Below are 16,576 nucleotides of genomic sequence, written 5' to 3' on the forward strand. Positions count from 1 at the left end.
CTCTTTCTGGGCGTGACGTCACGGCTGTGCCGTGCACTCGCAAAGCGCGGTCGTGTGTGTCTCGGGAACGAGGATGGCTGAAACTAAGCCGTTCGGCGGAATAATCACTCAGAAACACATTGCATTGCCAATTTGCACCAAACAGAAATGTTTAATAGCAAGAATAATAATGGTTTGTCATTCTTGTACTTAAACATTTCCGTTGTAGCCAACGGTGTATGGTTTGTGAAAATAAGATATCAGGCAGGAATAACACAAGTCTAAGACCCTGTCCACACGTAGCCGGGTATTTTTAAAAACGAATATTTCCCCCCCTCCGTTTATAAAAACATTTGCATCCACACATAACCGAAGATCTGCGTTTTCGACCACATTCATAAGCATTCTAATGATCCTGTAGATCATCTGCGGCTCCGCGGAGGCGCAGGTGTGGGTGTTTCCACTGAGATCCTCCTGCACACACACCTAACGCACTTCAAATATGTATTCTTCTGTTGCTCTTTCATTTGGAGGCAGCGCCCTGCACGGGACTAAATGAGGGTCAATATTAACAAAATGAGCTTGTGGCGTGAGATCCCCACCTCACAATAAAACTGACCTCCATCAGGTTTGAGCAAACGTGCAGGGAGAGAGATGTGTCGTAGTTGTTGCGACGGTGCCGTGGAGTTTTAGATGTCATGTGTTTAACATCATCTTAACCCTTAATCCTCAGCTTATTTTATGACAGTGCTCCCGGGGAAGCTGCACCTCCGCAGCTCCGCGGGCACTGCGAAGCCGGGCAGTGCCCGCAGGGCAGTGGGCAGTGGGCAGTCCGCGGCTCCGCGGCTCCTACGCCGTAGGGTGCGCGGAGCCGCGGAGCCTACGGCGTAGACTCTGTGTAACGCAGTAAATTAACCACATTTAAACATAATATTTGACATATTTAAACATAATACTTGACAAAACTTGTAATACAAAAAATATTTGTCTTAATGTAAGTAATAAACTTGGGAAGTTTCATGGTGATACCTGCTATTTACATTTTTACCCTATTTTAGCCTATTAACCTGGGGTGTCTCATCTTAAATAAAAATGACTCGTTTTATCTTTAATTAAAAAAAACACACAAATGAACCATGTATAGTCTATAACCATGACTTTGAGAACAGCATCGGTTGATTTGCCCTATAAATCCCTAATTTCATTGTGTACATCTATCATTACCGGTCTGAAGGACTCATGAGCGCGCAGCGCTTGTCCAGAGCGCGCAGCGCTCGTTCACATTGCCCCGGGGCATGATGGGAGGCCCCAGAGCATCATGGGAGGTGACTCAACTGCGCATGCTCTATGGGCCCGTGTACCAGGAAGTAAACCAGGAAGTCAGAAATTTTTTCGGCGGATGCGCTGGGTGAGCAAACTCCATTGAAATGAATGGGCGGCCATTTTCGATCCGGTATCCAGTTATATAATACATCCATGGTAACGCCGGGCGCGTGGCTTGTTGTGGCTCGCGACGAAAACACTGTCTGTTTCTGTTTTAAGTCCTCAAACGTGTTCAAAATGTCGGGCACCAGCATGCAAAGTTTCCGGAGCTTTTTGACGGAGCACTTCACCACCTTGGCGGCGGACGTGTTTGGAGAAGTTGAGCGTATCGTGGAGGCTTGCTACGAGGAGAACAAGCAGCTGCGGAGCATGCTGCACATGGTGCTCAGCCCCCAGATCAACCTGGCCAGGATAGGTACGATCAGAACAATACTCTGCATGTTTAATAATCCTAGTTACTGCCTCTATTCTAACCTGAATTATTGATGTTAATCAGAACTCGAGTTGTAAAAAAAAAAAAAATCAGGGGGGGGTGGTGGATTTTATCATATGGGGACAGATCATTTGTGCTGATTACAAATAATATAATATATTACAAATAATAGCAGTGACCAAAACACCTGCAGAAATACTGCAGGAATGACATAGCAGCAGTTAAATGCAGCCTTCTGTAAGCTTTAAATATCCACTGGGCTTACATCAAATACATCAAAACACAACAATAAAAAGCAGTTTTATGAACTTATCAATATGACTCTGTCCTTCACAGGATAAGTAAAATGGATCACTGCAAAAACTCAAAATCTTAACAAGAATATTCGTCTTATTTCTAGTTCAAATGTCTCATTTTAGTAAAGAAAATCTCATTACACTTAAAACAAGATTCATCACTGGAAAAAACAACAATTTTCACTTGTTTCAAGTAGATTTTCACTTGAAATAAGTAGAAAAATCTGCCAGTGGAGCAAGTGACTGTTTCAAGTGAAAATTTACTTGAAACAGATGAAAATTGTCAAATAAGTTATTGTTCTGGTGATGACTCTAAATGTTGTTATAGCAGTAAAACCACATTAATTGATGAATTGACATAAAGGATGGAAAGGGGGGATGGCAGTTTTACAGGGGGGATGATTTGGACCGTTTTTATTTCAGGGGGGATGCCATCCCCGCTCATCCCCCCTCAACTCGAGTACTGATGTTAATACCTTTCTCAGTTGACACCCGCAGTCATGTATGTAGTAGTGTGCGTGTTGTAACTACAACTACAACAAAGTGTCTGACTCTGTAAATGAAAAGTACAGACACTTTGTTTAAAACCAGTACTAATAATTTATCCACCAAAATTGGTGTTCTGGTAGGTATTGAATGACTGAATACTTTATTACAGACTCAAAAGGTTCCATATAAAATACATAAAAATTACAGGTCACACATTAAAATACATGCAAACATCTGTTCCAATGTTTCCATAGTCCAGATGTGTACCTTGTATCACTCCATTTGATGTTAGTGAGTGCAGTTATTAGACAATTTTCGGACTCATGGAGTCGACACATACATTTAAACATAAAATTCCACAGCAGAGCATGGAAGGTGGGGAGATAACAATTAACAATTAAAGTGCTTGCACTTGTCCATCTTGGAAGCTTAAGGAGGATCCTGAACGCATCATTATTTGCTTCTTTGGCTTGGCTTTGGTGGTATAATTACACCAAAGGTGAGCTGTGTAAAGAGGTGTACAATAGGTTCTGAATAGATTTACTTTAACATCAGCTGTGCACATATGGAATCTACGGGCAAGCATATTGGCCTGAGCATAGAGCTGACAGCACTGACGGTAAGAATGGGGGAAACTTTTGTTTCTGATCCTCCTTAGCTTTAACAATCAGACAACATTCAACAATCAGAATAACACTCTTCTTAGGGTTAAACACAATGTCATACTGGACTCCATAGCTAGAGCACACTTTAAGCAGTTGCTGTAGCCCAGCACTGTATGGAGACATGATGACCAGTTCATCAGCATGTATGAGGTATTGTAGTACTTTCTTTTTTTTAATATTTTTAATATTAAAAGTAAGAAATGCACTGGTAGTTATCATAGATGTTCTTCTTTTTCCAATGATAGATATTAGTCAGTACACTGTACCGACCACAATGGACCCTGAGCAACCTCCGGAGGCGAACACCAGGCTGAACAGTGGGGTGTCAGAGCCGCTGACTCAAGAACCTAAAGAAGAGATGGTTGAGTGCAGCATAAGCTGGAGATCAGAAGAACAACAACTGCCAGAAGTTGACAACTTTAATATACAAGTCTGTGTGAAAAGTGAACCAGAAGAGGAAGAAGAAAACATGCCCTACATCACCGACTCTCAGTCAGCGCAGTGCAACTTGGAATCACCAGCTTTTTCATCAGCTACTTTATCAAATGACGAGGAGAGAAGTGAACAAGGAGACTTTTCCCCCATGGAGTCAGAGGAAGATTCAGCTTACTCACCTTTGCACGAGAGCGAGGTAAGCAAGAGCAAGAAATCTCTGGTCTAAAGCTTTTGGTCTGCATATGTCACTTAAATAATCCTTTGAACAGTTTTGACACATTGACCTGAGCTTGATATTATTAAAATAAAATCAACATGACTGTGTCTTAAAAATGAGAAAACAAAGGATAGGAATTACTTACACAAGTGGAGTGGATGCCTGAAGTAGGTTTCTCATTCTCAGAGCACAAGAAAAAATGCGGCAAAATCTTTTCTTTTTTTCCCCCTCTCTTTTCTCAGTTACATTGTTTTTGTAATCATCGATGGCCAATTCTGAAACGGAAATGTTTAAAATGCAACTGACTGCAGAGCCCTAGCAATCATTTCAGATACACTTAAAACGGCTTGGATTGAATTAAATTAGTTATGGGCAGTAAGTCATTTTAATATAATGCTCTTTTTATTCACATCACATTAATTCAAATGGTGAACACAGCATTGGGAGATTTTTAACATTCACTTTGGCAGCCCTTTGAAAATAACATACTTTGAATGATTAAACATTACAAGAAAAGAAACATTAGAAATGAATAGTTCCTACAGTTCTTACAGGAAATTTTAATTTGTTGCACTCAGACCATAAGACTCAAGACTTGCTTGATCTTGCTAACAGAGACTTGACTTTTAATTCAGGGTAACATGAGATCTTCTGGTATACTTTTGGCAAAAAATGAGTTGAAGTTTTTACTTTGATGTCAAAACAAAAAGTGAGCGGCTCATATACTGAGGCTACAGTCCTCCTGCAGCGGTCGCAGGTTTGAATCCCAGCCTGTGCACCTTTGCTGCATGTCATCCCCATTCTCTCTCTACCCCCTTCCTGTCTGTACACTTTGAATAAAGGGCCACTAGAGCCCCAAAACATCTTTAAAAAAAATAAATAGAAATCATTAATTCTTGCTGACAGCTACAATAGTTTACACAAGTGTTTTTTGATAGTACATAATTTTCCAGGACCATTGAATCTAAGTCAATCAAAGCTAAGCTCAGAGAAAACGCTTTATAATACACACACTCGTTATTTCTGGTATTCCATGTTATTACCACTCAATTCTGTTTTTTATGTACATTTTACACAGTCCCACTTTTTTGGAAATTGGGTTGTAAATTATATTTTTTTGCCCTTGAAAACAAAATTGTTTTTCTTTTTTGGGTGGAAATTGTGCTTCAAAATAAAAGAAGTTACAGCCTTCGTTACAGAAGACGATGCTACAGATTCCAAGGTAAATATTTTAAGCTCGTAATGGTTACTTTTCTTTTTAAAGTAGTATTGTTGTCATTCCAGAAATAATATATTTGACCTATTTCACACAGGATGAGAGTCAACGATTATAACGTCAACGTTGCCCCAGCTCATCCCCGCCAATTTGTGGCAAGACTTCAGGAAACCTTTAAGGATTTTCCTGACGAGCAGAAGCCTTTAATAACTACAATGGGCCTCACAGCGGATGTGGACTGGGTGGATTCTGCTTTTGGTAAAGTTCCTAAAGGTAGCATACTATCTTACCAGTGCCCCGTGCCATCAAGTAGTGATTTCAAACCTCATGAAGATACTCCCCCTCAACCGCAGCTTCCCGTGTCTCACCACAAACTGGAGCCTGCATCTATTTTTCCCCACCTCAGTGCCCAAGAGCAGGGGCATATAAATGCCATGTCTGTCACATGGGAGGATGCACACAGTCTGGAGGAGTCCACCCGTGGATGCAAGGAGTCTGTAGAAAAGCTGCGGAAGCTGCGCTTGACCAGCCGTTTCAGAGAGATCTGCACGCGTAAAGCAGGACAGAGCCATGCAGAAAAACTGCTACTGAAATTACAGAAAGGCGGTCGTAGGAACAAGATGACGCAGATAGATGAGGAAACAAAGCCGGAAGCTCTTCGGGAATACTGTCGGCATTTGTGTGTCAACTGGTCCCCCTGTGGTTTGGTCGTCCACCCGGATGCTCCCTGGCTGGGGGCCGTGCCTGATGGGCTGGTGTACGACCCAAAAGAGACAAAGAGCTTTGGTTTGGTGCACATCGAGTGCGTCAATTTTCAGAGTTTCAGCGAATGTAAGTTTCTAGCCTGTAGGGATGGATTCCTGCAGTTGAAACTGACACATCCACACTATTGGGACATCCAAGGAGAGATGTTGGTGACGGGTACGTCATGGTGCGATCTGCTGGTGCACTCCCGAAAAGACATACTCGTTCAACGCATCTATCGCAATGAGACCATCATCCAAAACATGAAGAAGAAGTTAGATGAGTTCTTTTTCTATTACTACCTCCCAAATCTAATCTTAAACGAGTAGACAGCTTAAGGTGGTATTGCTCAAACTACAGTCGTATTCCCTTCAGCAAAAGATCTGCCCTCCCATGCTCCATGTTGTTGTATATTTATCCAACTTGTGTGATTAGGTGATCCGTTTTAAATTGAATTTGACTCTTCGTTTCTTGTGTTTTTACCTTACTCTACTAGTTTCCTACTTTGTTCCAGTTCTGTGTCTACTTTAAACCTATTTTTCATATTCAACTGATTAGTTGAATCCGTTGAATTTCATGATTCAACTGATTAATCTTACATTCAGAGCACGACTTAAAGAAAAAAGTTTGAAATGTTCACAAATAAACTTCAGATCTATGTGCCCCCATGTGGTTAGAGGTGGTACTGCTGGATACAGTGGCTTTGAGCTTCGTATGGTGTAGTCTAGTGTTTCCCAACCCTGGTCCTCGGGGCCCACTGTCCTGCCTGTCTCAAGTGCTGCCCTGCTTCAGCATACCGTCATACAAGGAGCTGTGTCATCAACAGAGTGGTCCAGACCTGCATGACAAGCTAATGAGGACAGTTAATTTGAATCAGGTGTGTTGATGCTGGGAAACATGGACCAGGATTGGGATTGGGAAACACTGGTGTAGTGGAAATGGGGGAAAATAATGACCCACTAAAATAGTATGATGGTGATTAACTGTCCCTCCTCACTTTGCTGTTTTGGTTTTTACATCTGTCCAACCTTTTTCTAGCTTCTGTTTGTGGTTCTGCCTCTGAACTGAAGAAGTGGAGACCCATCTTGGCCATAATAGTCAGAAATAGGGTAGGAAGTCAGGCCTGTAGACGGGTTGAAATCTTGTAATTTGTACAGTTGATTCAAACACAAGTTTTTCATGAAACATCACAGTACCGTATTTCTATTGTTTGAAATTCTCCCGCTCCAGAAACATAACTGTTAAAACTGCATCAGATGTTTGCATTGCAGATACAAACTTCTATCTGTTCATTCTCATGATTGTATTCTTGAGTCTTATTCCAAATGTTGGCATCGTTTCATTTGCATTGAATTTAATAAAGCAGTTCATTTGAAAATCCAGTATTGTTTTTATTTTTCCCCGAAAAAAAAGTTGTGAATGTTTTAATATTTATAGAGGTAGATTTGTGTCTTTAATTATTCAATCAAAAAAAAGATTGCTTCAATAAAAAAAAATATTTTCAATCCAAAAAAAAGTGTTCAAATGCAATTTTTTGGGTCTCAAATATTTTTTTGCATTCAAACACTTTTTCTTTGATTGAAAGTTTTTTTTTTTTATTGAAGTGATTTTTTTTTTTAATTGAAAATATTTTTTTTATTGAAGCAATCTTTTTTTGTATGAATAATTAAGACACAAATCTACCTCAATAAATAGTTAACACTGTTCCAACATTAATGCCGTTCATGCTCCTCCAGAGAGGTGTTTTAGTGTCGCCCGCTAGAGGGCGCTCCGGCCGCTGTCAGGCTGAGCAGCTGTGTTCTCTCAGTGAAAGGTGACGTAAGTTGAAGGTTTTTGCACTGCTGTTGGAAGAGAAGAAAAAACACTTCCCACTTGAAATGCTTTGTCATGTTTTCATTTTCCTGCATGTGACAACAGCCATTAGTCAGCAGAGCGCACACGTTTGGTCCATTTTTTTTGTCCACGCAGGACGTGTGTGCAGATTGAGCGGACGCAGCTGTCGCCTCTTCCAGGACAGTCTCCTCTCAGTCTCCTCTGTCTGTCTGTCAATATGGGGATCAATAAAACCTACCTTAGTATCGGCTATGCTTCCTGTGGCATTCTCTTCGGATTGTCCGCCTTCCTGGTGTGGAACATCGTGTACAAACAGCCGTGGACTGGAGCCATGGGAGGTCTTTCAGGTAAAGTATAGACTGTCTGAATAAATGCATGTGTGAATGTGAAATCAAATCAGAGGGCTTAACATAATTCTACATTAAAGAAGGTCAAACTTCATGAGGGGGGGAACAAGTCACACACTGAAGTCTGATTATTATTGTTTTATAACTTATTTATTATTGTTATTATACACCCCCTCCCAGACAAATCAGTTGGTCAGCAAATACAAACTGTACAGTAAATCCACCTTTGGACTCAAAAGGAAGAGCTGGCCCTTTAGGTAATGATTAAGAACATGTAGGAACTAACACGAGATTTTAAAGAGTACATTTTCAAACAACTTTTGGTCGTAATTTACAAAAAAAGTGCAAAACAGAAGCTGTTTTACAAGAAAAGCGCAAAAACTGATGTAAAATATAATTATAATTGCAAAATAAAAAAAACAACATAATTTTAGACCAGAAGTGCATTCATGTAGTAGATATTTGATTTTATATATTGATGTTTCAAATTGACCTTTATAGTTTGCTACAATTGATCTTCAAGAGTTCTTGAAAGATGTAAAGTGGTTTTATGAGTTTGACCTTTGAGCCTGTTGAGGTTTACCAGTCCTTATCTGTAACCACCGGATGTTATCTGATGAGTGCTTATTAAACATTTTTGTTTCCAGAGATACCAATCAGTGGGTATCTTTGGCAGGATGTCAGACAGTATTTATGATGAAATTACACTAACACAGCATTTTTGTTCAAAAATCCCAAAGGTTAATTCACGTTGATCAAAAAAGTTGAAGACAGAGGTGACGGTTGTATGATGATGATGATGATGGTGATGATGATGATGAGGAGGATTCGTGAAATAAGCATTCACACTGCTGCAGAGCTCAGGAGATTAAATAATTATTTATTATAAAAACACAAACTTAATTTTGAAACACTAGCTCAGCTATTGCTGCGGATCGGTTCCTTCTCTTCAGGTGAGCATGAAGACAGAAGTGTGACTTATCCACTCATCAGCTGACAACATGCTTCATCATCAGTCGCTGAAAACACAGAGTCATCACTCGCATAAACAGAATTTCATAACCACCCAAACTCACTTTCACAACCTTGGAGCGGGATTTCTTTTATATCTGTAGGGACGTTGTTTATGTGCAGTATTACCACTTCTCATTTGTTTTGAAATTCCACTGTTTGGTGAACGTAATTCCAAACTCCTGGATGCCATTGATTTAAGGATAAAACAAAAAAACAAACAAACTCTTTTTGCAAATGCTATAGTTAGTGATTTGAGACTCAACTACCTTTGAGCTGCATCTCATACATGTATACTGGATCAACATCAAGGTCATGATGCAAATCAGCATGATGTAAAGCGTCACCATAACATTTTCTTACATTAGTTTAAAACGAAGTGGGGCAGAAGGAGCGAGAACCTGCACGTTTAAGGTCTGAACTGTCACATGGCCTCTGCTGAATGTGCTGAATGTGACAACAATGCATTCGTACAGTGTTAACTTTTGCCACCTTCGTAGAAGATTTTCCATTGCACATTCAAAGGAGAAAGTATAGCAGAGTGAAAAAGCACAAATGTTTTTTTTTCCCCCATCAAGCGCTTTCACATCTAAATATAACCGAGATGCAAAGAAACAAAAGATTTTTGATGCTACACTCTCTGCTCCGTCCCCATCATTGCACGTGCCCATCCTGGGAGGAGCGAGGAAGTGTGGAAACAATGCTGGTTTAGTCGATATTGTTATTTTCATGTCACCCACTTTTGCTTCTTACTGTATTTCAGTTTGTTGTCAATAAAAGAATTCAGCAACCTTTAATTTGCCATTATAACTCTATTAAAATTGCAAATATAATTTGAAAAACAATTTAGTTTGACTGGGAATGTAGTTTAGAAGGTGTCTTCTGAAGTCTAACTTCTCCGTGTCTGCTTTGTGTCCCCCCCTTTAGCTGTGCTGGCACTCTGGGCCCTGATCACTCATGTCATGTACCTGCAGGACTACTGGCGGTCCTGGCTGAAGGGCCTCAAGGTTTTCTTCTTCACTGGAGTTTTCTTCTCTCTGTTGGCTGTCCTAGCTTTTATCACTTTCTTGTCCATCGCCATCAGCAGAAAGGAGTGTAAGCTTTTCCAAAACATTTTGACATGGTCGCAAAAGTAGTTGGGTGGTCTAATTATAACCAAAACGGACTTTGTGCTTTATAATAATAATAATACATTTTATTTATATGCTTTGGTGCATAACCAGAATGATGGCTGCAGTCCCCTCGGATTATTAAACTCTCACACCTCCCACAGCAATAAAATAAACATAAATAAATAAGCGCAATTAAATTTAACAGACTGAATTTGTTGGTGGAGACCCAACTGTGACGTGCATGCTACAAGGATCAAAAAAGGATTTTATACCTCTTATTATTTTTTAGATTTGTAAGACATTCACTCAATAGTCAGTCATCCATCCATCCATCCATCCATCCATCCATCCATCCATCCATCCATCCATCCATCCATCCATCCATCCATCCATCCATCCATCCATCCCTGCTTGTTTAGTTACAACATATCCTCAGGGTTTCATGGATACATATTATGAACCTGAACCAACGATGCTCAGCAAAATCCCAAAAGGGTGGAATATAGCTCTCAAATCATCAAACCAAAAACATTAGAAACTTAAAAAGTACTTTGAATATTGATGTAGATTTTATAGTTTCACTTAATTCAAAATGTTTTGGGAGAAAATCCATCACATGAAAGAAAAGACTGATCCACGGTGACTCAGTCAGGAATGACCTATTTAATATCTTGGTGTTTGCTCTAAAAGCGCTGCACTTTCCAGCAGGGATAATTACGTTTTTCACTAAATATTTCAGTTGAAAACCTAGTTACCAGTAAATGTTTTAGAGGAGTCTTTTAGTCTAGTTTAACTCCTACATGTTTAGGAATTGCACAGATCTTGGCCTTATTAACCATCCTTATTGGTTTGTTGTGGTTGAGGATCAAAAGCTTTCATTAACTGTGATGGATTAGTTGTGTATTAGTGGTCTGCGTGTAATACCAAAGTAGATTTGGCTGAAAGATTTTGATGTTTTGCACTGTACTCCAGATGTCCATGTTCATCCAGAGCTCTGAATGCTTCTGTGTGTCTCTTCCTGCTGCAGCGCTGACTGACCCTCACAGCCTCTACCTTTCCTGTGTCTGGAGCTTCATGAGCCTGAAGTGGTCCTTTCTCCTCGCCTTGGCCGCTCATCGCTACCGCAAAGAGTTTGCAGACATTAGCATCCTCAGTGACTTCTGAGCAACTTCCCGTCAAAGTCCCATAGTTACTGCTCAGAAAGTTTCAAGCAAGCTGTCTGTGCTGGCTGAGCTGAGGAGATGTAGGTAAAGTCATGGTTCTTGATGCTTTGTCTTGAGGATGCGTGCTCTTACCCGGGTTGTACCCATGTCTCCTCAGCCACTTCCTCGCCTTCCTCAGATGTTTTTCTCCTGCACTTTTTCCACAGGACAAACTGAAAAAGAGTCATTTGTAACCTTACATATGATTTGGGAATTGTGTCTGTCTTGTGACGACTACCAGTTGCAGTTTTTTGCTGCAGCCACTAGATGGCACCAGTCGTCCAGCAACAAGTGCACCGCATTCCGTCCCATTTTTGTGACGTGTTTTTATTTTATCAGTACAAATTTCACTTACAGTGATCAGATGAAGAAGCCTGCAAATCACGTATCAGTCCTACGATGAATAGAATGCTTTAAAGTGGATTCACATCCCAGCACTGCTGTGTCGGTGTATCCAGGACTTACACTCAGCAGGTGTCGTCCAAATCCTGCAACATCTTCAAAAGAAAAGCACCACATGTCCCAATTCAGGGTGTATTTGAAGTATGAGCTGGCGTTTTTAATGTGATGAAAAAAGTTTATTTTTTAATCTGTTTGAGAAAAAAAAAAGATTTCTTTGGCTTTATTAACTCAACAGTGATTCCAACAATATGCATGCTCAAATATTTACAATATTTGATGTTTTTTGTCCTTATCAGTCCCATTTATTAATTGGTACATTCTTATTTAATGAGATTATTTTAGAGTTTTTCTTCTAATCATCCATTTCTGTAATTTTTGTACCATGTCATGGTGTGTTCACATGCATCACTTGAGTGAACGTAGCAGTGTGTGTTTGTACAAGAGTGTGTCTGGGAGTGAAATTGATGAAATACATTTAATTTTACATTTATCAGGTATTATTGTGCAATAAAAAAAACTCACTGTGCAATAACTTCCTCCTTTTAAATGTTACAGTGTACAGTTTCTGTTCCTCTGAAACATTTCATTCCTGATTTTAAAAAAAAAAGAAGATTTTCTTGAGAAAGTGCCACAGAAGCAGATTGAGGGTGCTACTCACTCTTGCTCCTGCTAAGACCGGGTCAGGAGGGTCACTGACTGGCATTAGAGTGGGATTTGCATCATGAGGGGAATGAAGCAGTTTTCCCACCAAACCGGAGCACATATATGAAGAGAAAACACTGCACAGCGCTGCAACTGCAACAGTAAATGCGGGCCAATAACCTGGACTTTGAAGTCAGGCAATTATTCCATCCATCCACGTTTTTATTCTGTCCCTCAAAGGAATGGTGGGGGTTGGCGTTCTGTGTTTTTGGTGCCTTTTTTTAAGGCAGCCGTCTGATAGAAGAGCTTTGAAGTTGATGTGAAAAATATGTGAGTGAATTATTCCAACTCTATCAGTGTTTGGTGTTCTTAAACTTATTTAGGAACTTGTTTACAGATCAATGTCTGGTATATAAAGACATTAAAAAACCAACTATTATTTATTTGTTATTACTAACTTTGATCCTATAAAGGGCACTTTCATCATTTTAGAGTATCCTGTATCCTTCCTCTGTACTTAACAATTTTTTTTGGTTTTCTTTTTGGAGGTACTTATATCCTAATTGCATTATACTGGTTTGTTTGTAATCCCCTAGAGTCTTGTTGTGTCAAGGTAATTGAGATGTTGTGGTTAAATCACCATGGTTACTTTTTTTTAATCTGGCTGTTATAAACGTCAACATTAAGACGCTGAAAAACAATCCGGCTCACTTTCCACTGAGCAAGCTGGGGGCTTTGGAACCAAATGCGTCCTATTAAGTTTATATACCAGCCTGTAAAAACGCGTGTGAGTGAGTGTGTGTACGTGTGTGTGTGTGTGAGTGTGTGTGTGTGTGTGAAGAGAGAGAGAGAGGGAGGGGTCTTATTTTATTCAATTATAGGAGTCCTTTTTACCCAAAATCAAGGAAGGAAGTTGTCTTGACTGGCAGTCTGGCCGAGTGTGGTGAGACTGGAAACAATAGTTTACACATTCAAATAACCCAAAATATTTCAAACATCCTGTGCAATTAGACACTGCAGCAGCAGCAACACACAAACCAGAATGTACAGAAAGTGTCTGCTGGCAGAGTTCAGAGTTCTCGAGTACAATCATGCAAACTAAACAGAAAAGTATATGGAATTTTTACGGGCACCCCTACATCTGATCATATTAAAATGAGCAGTCTGAGCAAGTCTCACCGCTCTGGGAAACATTTTTTACTACATGTGTCAATATCGTCTGTGTTGATACGCAGCTTAACACGAGCTTGTAAAATGCCGGTAAGAGACTAGTAATTTGATTTATGCAAAATACAGCAGTACTGGCGGTGCTGCACATGCACAGAAAACCTGGACTGTACCGCATTTCAGAAAAAAACACATTACTCTACTGCACATAAGGAGTTTTAAACTGTGAAGCACCGTCATGTATTAAGATAAAAAAAGATCCTCCTCGGTTTTTTATTAAAAAAGAACACTAATATACAATGACCATGTATCCACATGGTGTTTAAGTATTGGTACCTACCTACAATTGTTGTATTTTGTATTAATTCAATTTTCAGCGTTGGGCTTAGGTAGTATCGTATTTATATTTTGCAGCATGTTATCGTGGAAATATATATTTAAAATATTAGATAAAACAGTCATTAAGAAGTAGGACCCCTTTCAGAGTATTAAATTGCTTATGTGGATTATTATTTAACTGCGGCCCCTGTGATGGACTGGGAACCTGTGCAGGGTTTATCTCTGCCTAAAGAGAGCTGGATAAGCTCCTGAAGACCCTGTGACCCTGGATGGGTGGACCGTTCACTGTGAACTCTGGTTCCCCAGCTTTACGGATAAAATACTTATTTTAGTCTAGTTGTTTACTGCTTAGCTCATCATAACCAAATGAATGATAAGTATTGTTTTAATTTGACTGTGTGCCCAGTGAGTGTAACATATATCTCTTAAGAGGGAATGAATGAATGAAGATAGTCATGTTTGCAGTAAAGTAAAAGTACTTTGTTACTTTGAATGGCCGAAGAAATGTGGGTGGAGATTCCTATGTTCGCCAGCTTTTCCATGGCGGAAGATGAGCAGCGGTATCAATGATATAAAGTGAAGCATTTGATCTAAAAAAAGAAGTATGAAGGAGGAGGAGAAGCTAAATGAGAAGTAAACATCTTGAACCGGTCCAGAACCAGATGGCCTCTTTGACATTAAGAAGTTGCTCTGGCATTTTAAGAAGGCAGTCTCAGAATGATTTCCGAGGAACTTCCCCAAAGCCCACAGATATTTAAGCAATATCCATAGCAATTTACTGTTTTATTTACAAACTGAAACATATGTTTCCAGACCTTTGCAGACCCCTCTCCATACCCATCCCCTTTCCACACTGATTTACTGCTGCAGGACTTCCCTCTATACTATTTGTTCCTCGCTGTCCATTCGTTCCCCCATCTTCTCTGCAACTGTCTGTCTTTATCATCTCCATCCATCACTCATCAGTCAGTCAAATCCTCTGTACGTCCGGGCCCACCGGTCGACAGCACACTGGATACCCACAGCTTTACTGTACGCTCTGCTATTGTTTTTTTTTTTTCCTTCATCCTTGTATTTCTGTGTGCGATGCTCTCTCTGCCTCTGGGACCACTGCGCACTCGCATCTGAAACATTTTAGAGAGACACATTTTTGCCGTTTTAGAGCACAAAAGGATCCGCCATGGCAGAGGGCTGTTTGAAGTGGCTCACAGGGGGAACCAGAACCAGAACAACGGATTTGAGAAACAATCAAGAAATGTTAACGCAATGTAACTTTGCCAGGGCCATCTCGTCTAATGGAGGCAGATATTGATTCAATGTGAAGGCAGACCCCTTTGAAGCTGGCTCTGTTGATGTTTCTAATGCAAAAGCTCTGTTGGACAAACTCAGCATTCCTCTGTACCTCTCAAGCAGCGCTTTTGCATTGCATGTTTGAACTGGATGCAGGAAAGTGTCTAATCCTGGAGATCCCAGGTTGACGATTCTCCCAGGAGCATGAAGTGAGCAATTAGAGGCAGCAATATCTGACTCGCTTACAGCCCTCCTTATCTGAAGAAAATAAACCAAAGTTGTGGCTTTTCTAGTTAAAAGCCAAACAGGCGTTTAATTGCCCTGTAATATCAAGAGATTCAGTGTTTAAGCAGGCTCTTGGTTTACCCTGCATCTTCCATATGGTGAAAGGCCGCTGTCCTCCCTCTCTCGCCCTCTCCCTCTCCCTCTCTCTCCCTCCATGCTTCATTGAGAGCATCCAGATGTAGAGGTTCTGTGAAAACTGCTCTCCGGTCAAAAGTACTTGATAAGCTCATTTCTAAGAGTTCACACGAATTTTCCGACCAGAGTGGCCACATGGTCAGCTCCGTCCTGCTGACTCACAGAGAGGTTCGTTAGTGTTTACAAAGACAGCGACTCAAAGATTTGACTTTGAGTGCTTGACTCTACATCATTTTGTTTGTTTGTTTTCTTATATAGAGAACACGATCACGTCAGCGTCTTTCTGCTCAGCTGTTGAGGCTACACTTGAACTGAATTAAGCTTTTGGTTTTCCCTCAGTAAATCAGAGTGGTCATTTTGATAAGAGTGCAAACGTTTATACATTATTGTGTGTTTTCACTGAAGTTAAAATGCAGTGTTGCCCCTGTGTCTTATTATCACGTGCTGTGTCCGTTTGTACATACATATGCAAGAACAGAAACGTATCTATCACAAATATATGATGCACTGGCTCTCAGTTTTATTGTAATGCTCACCCTTCAAGAAACAGACAAGTTCTCGTTTTCACTTCATATTTACCTCCATTGTCAACCGAGTCTTGCGGCTAACCATCTCGCACTTCATCCAGGCGAGTCCCACAATGAGTTATACAAGTCCTTATTCAGCCTGACCTGCTGCTCAGTGTGCTGTATCCCCGGCTCCACTGTGAGCTGCACCGGGGACTGTTTGTAATGTGCCTCGGATGGACCCCAGCACTTACATACTGTAATCAGAGCCAGAACAGGATATTAGCTAAATTACACATGAAAGCAGGGATATTTAAAGGAAGCTTGAGCGCTAAATATGATAAATTATAGTCTAATACAAGAACATACGTGAAGAATAATACAGGCTTGCACGCATCATGGAAGGGATGTGTTTCTAATGCAAGACAGCGCTCTTATTTAAAAGAGCAGAACTATCCACTAAACATTTGTCCAAACAATCTCACCTCTGGATCTCTTTAGTTGCTGC

General features: G+C 40.3%; 2 protein-coding genes across 2 annotated transcripts; both read left to right on the forward strand.

Moving 5' to 3' along the window:
- Positions 1-1,160: 1,160 nt before the first annotated feature.
- LOC133449482 (uncharacterized) lies at positions 1,161-7,151 on the forward strand. Its single transcript, XM_061728636.1, has 4 exons — positions 1,161-1,717; positions 3,431-3,816; positions 5,016-5,059; positions 5,151-7,151. Exons 1-4 carry the CDS (start codon positions 1,411-1,413, stop codon positions 6,124-6,126), a joined length of 1,713 nt encoding a protein of 570 aa, XP_061584620.1. The 5' UTR covers positions 1,161-1,410; the 3' UTR covers positions 6,127-7,151.
- Positions 7,152-7,614: 463 nt separating this feature from the next.
- On the forward strand, positions 7,615-12,260 carry LOC133449483 (heme transporter hrg1-A-like). The gene is made up of 3 exons (XM_061728637.1): positions 7,615-7,977; positions 9,916-10,083; positions 11,128-12,260. The coding sequence occupies exons 1-3, from the start codon at positions 7,848-7,850 to the stop codon at positions 11,262-11,264; spliced, it is 435 nt and encodes a 144-aa protein (XP_061584621.1). The 5' UTR covers positions 7,615-7,847; the 3' UTR covers positions 11,265-12,260.
- Positions 12,261-16,576: the final 4,316 nt, after the last annotated feature.

This window comes from Cololabis saira, chromosome 8 (assembly GCF_033807715.1).
Source record: "Cololabis saira isolate AMF1-May2022 chromosome 8, fColSai1.1, whole genome shotgun sequence".
In the NCBI taxonomy this organism is placed as follows: Eukaryota; Metazoa; Chordata; class Actinopteri; order Beloniformes; family Belonidae; genus Cololabis; species Cololabis saira.

What these genes read in the sequence shown, in the direction of transcription:
- LOC133449482 (XM_061728636.1), top strand. Translation starts at nt 1,411, where the DNA reads ATGGGCGGCCATTTTCGATCCGGTATCCAGTTATATAATACATCCATG. An exon ending in CACCTTTGCACGAGAGCGAG is followed by an intron (nt 3,817 to 5,015) that starts GTAAGCAAGAGC and finishes TCAAAATAAAAG; the next exon opens with AAGTTACAGCCTTCGTTACA. An exon ending in ACGATGCTACAGATTCCAAG is followed by an intron (nt 5,060 to 5,150) that starts GTAAATATTTTA and finishes TATTTCACACAG; the next exon opens with GATGAGAGTCAACGATTATA.
- LOC133449483 (XM_061728637.1), top strand. Translation starts at nt 7,848, where the DNA reads ATGGGGATCAATAAAACCTACCTTAGTATCGGCTATGCTTCCTGTGGC. An exon ending in AGCCATGGGAGGTCTTTCAG is followed by an intron (nt 7,978 to 9,915) that starts GTAAAGTATAGA and finishes CCCCCCCTTTAG; the next exon opens with CTGTGCTGGCACTCTGGGCC. An exon ending in CGCCATCAGCAGAAAGGAGT is followed by an intron (nt 10,084 to 11,127) that starts GTAAGCTTTTCC and finishes TTCCTGCTGCAG; the next exon opens with CGCTGACTGACCCTCACAGC.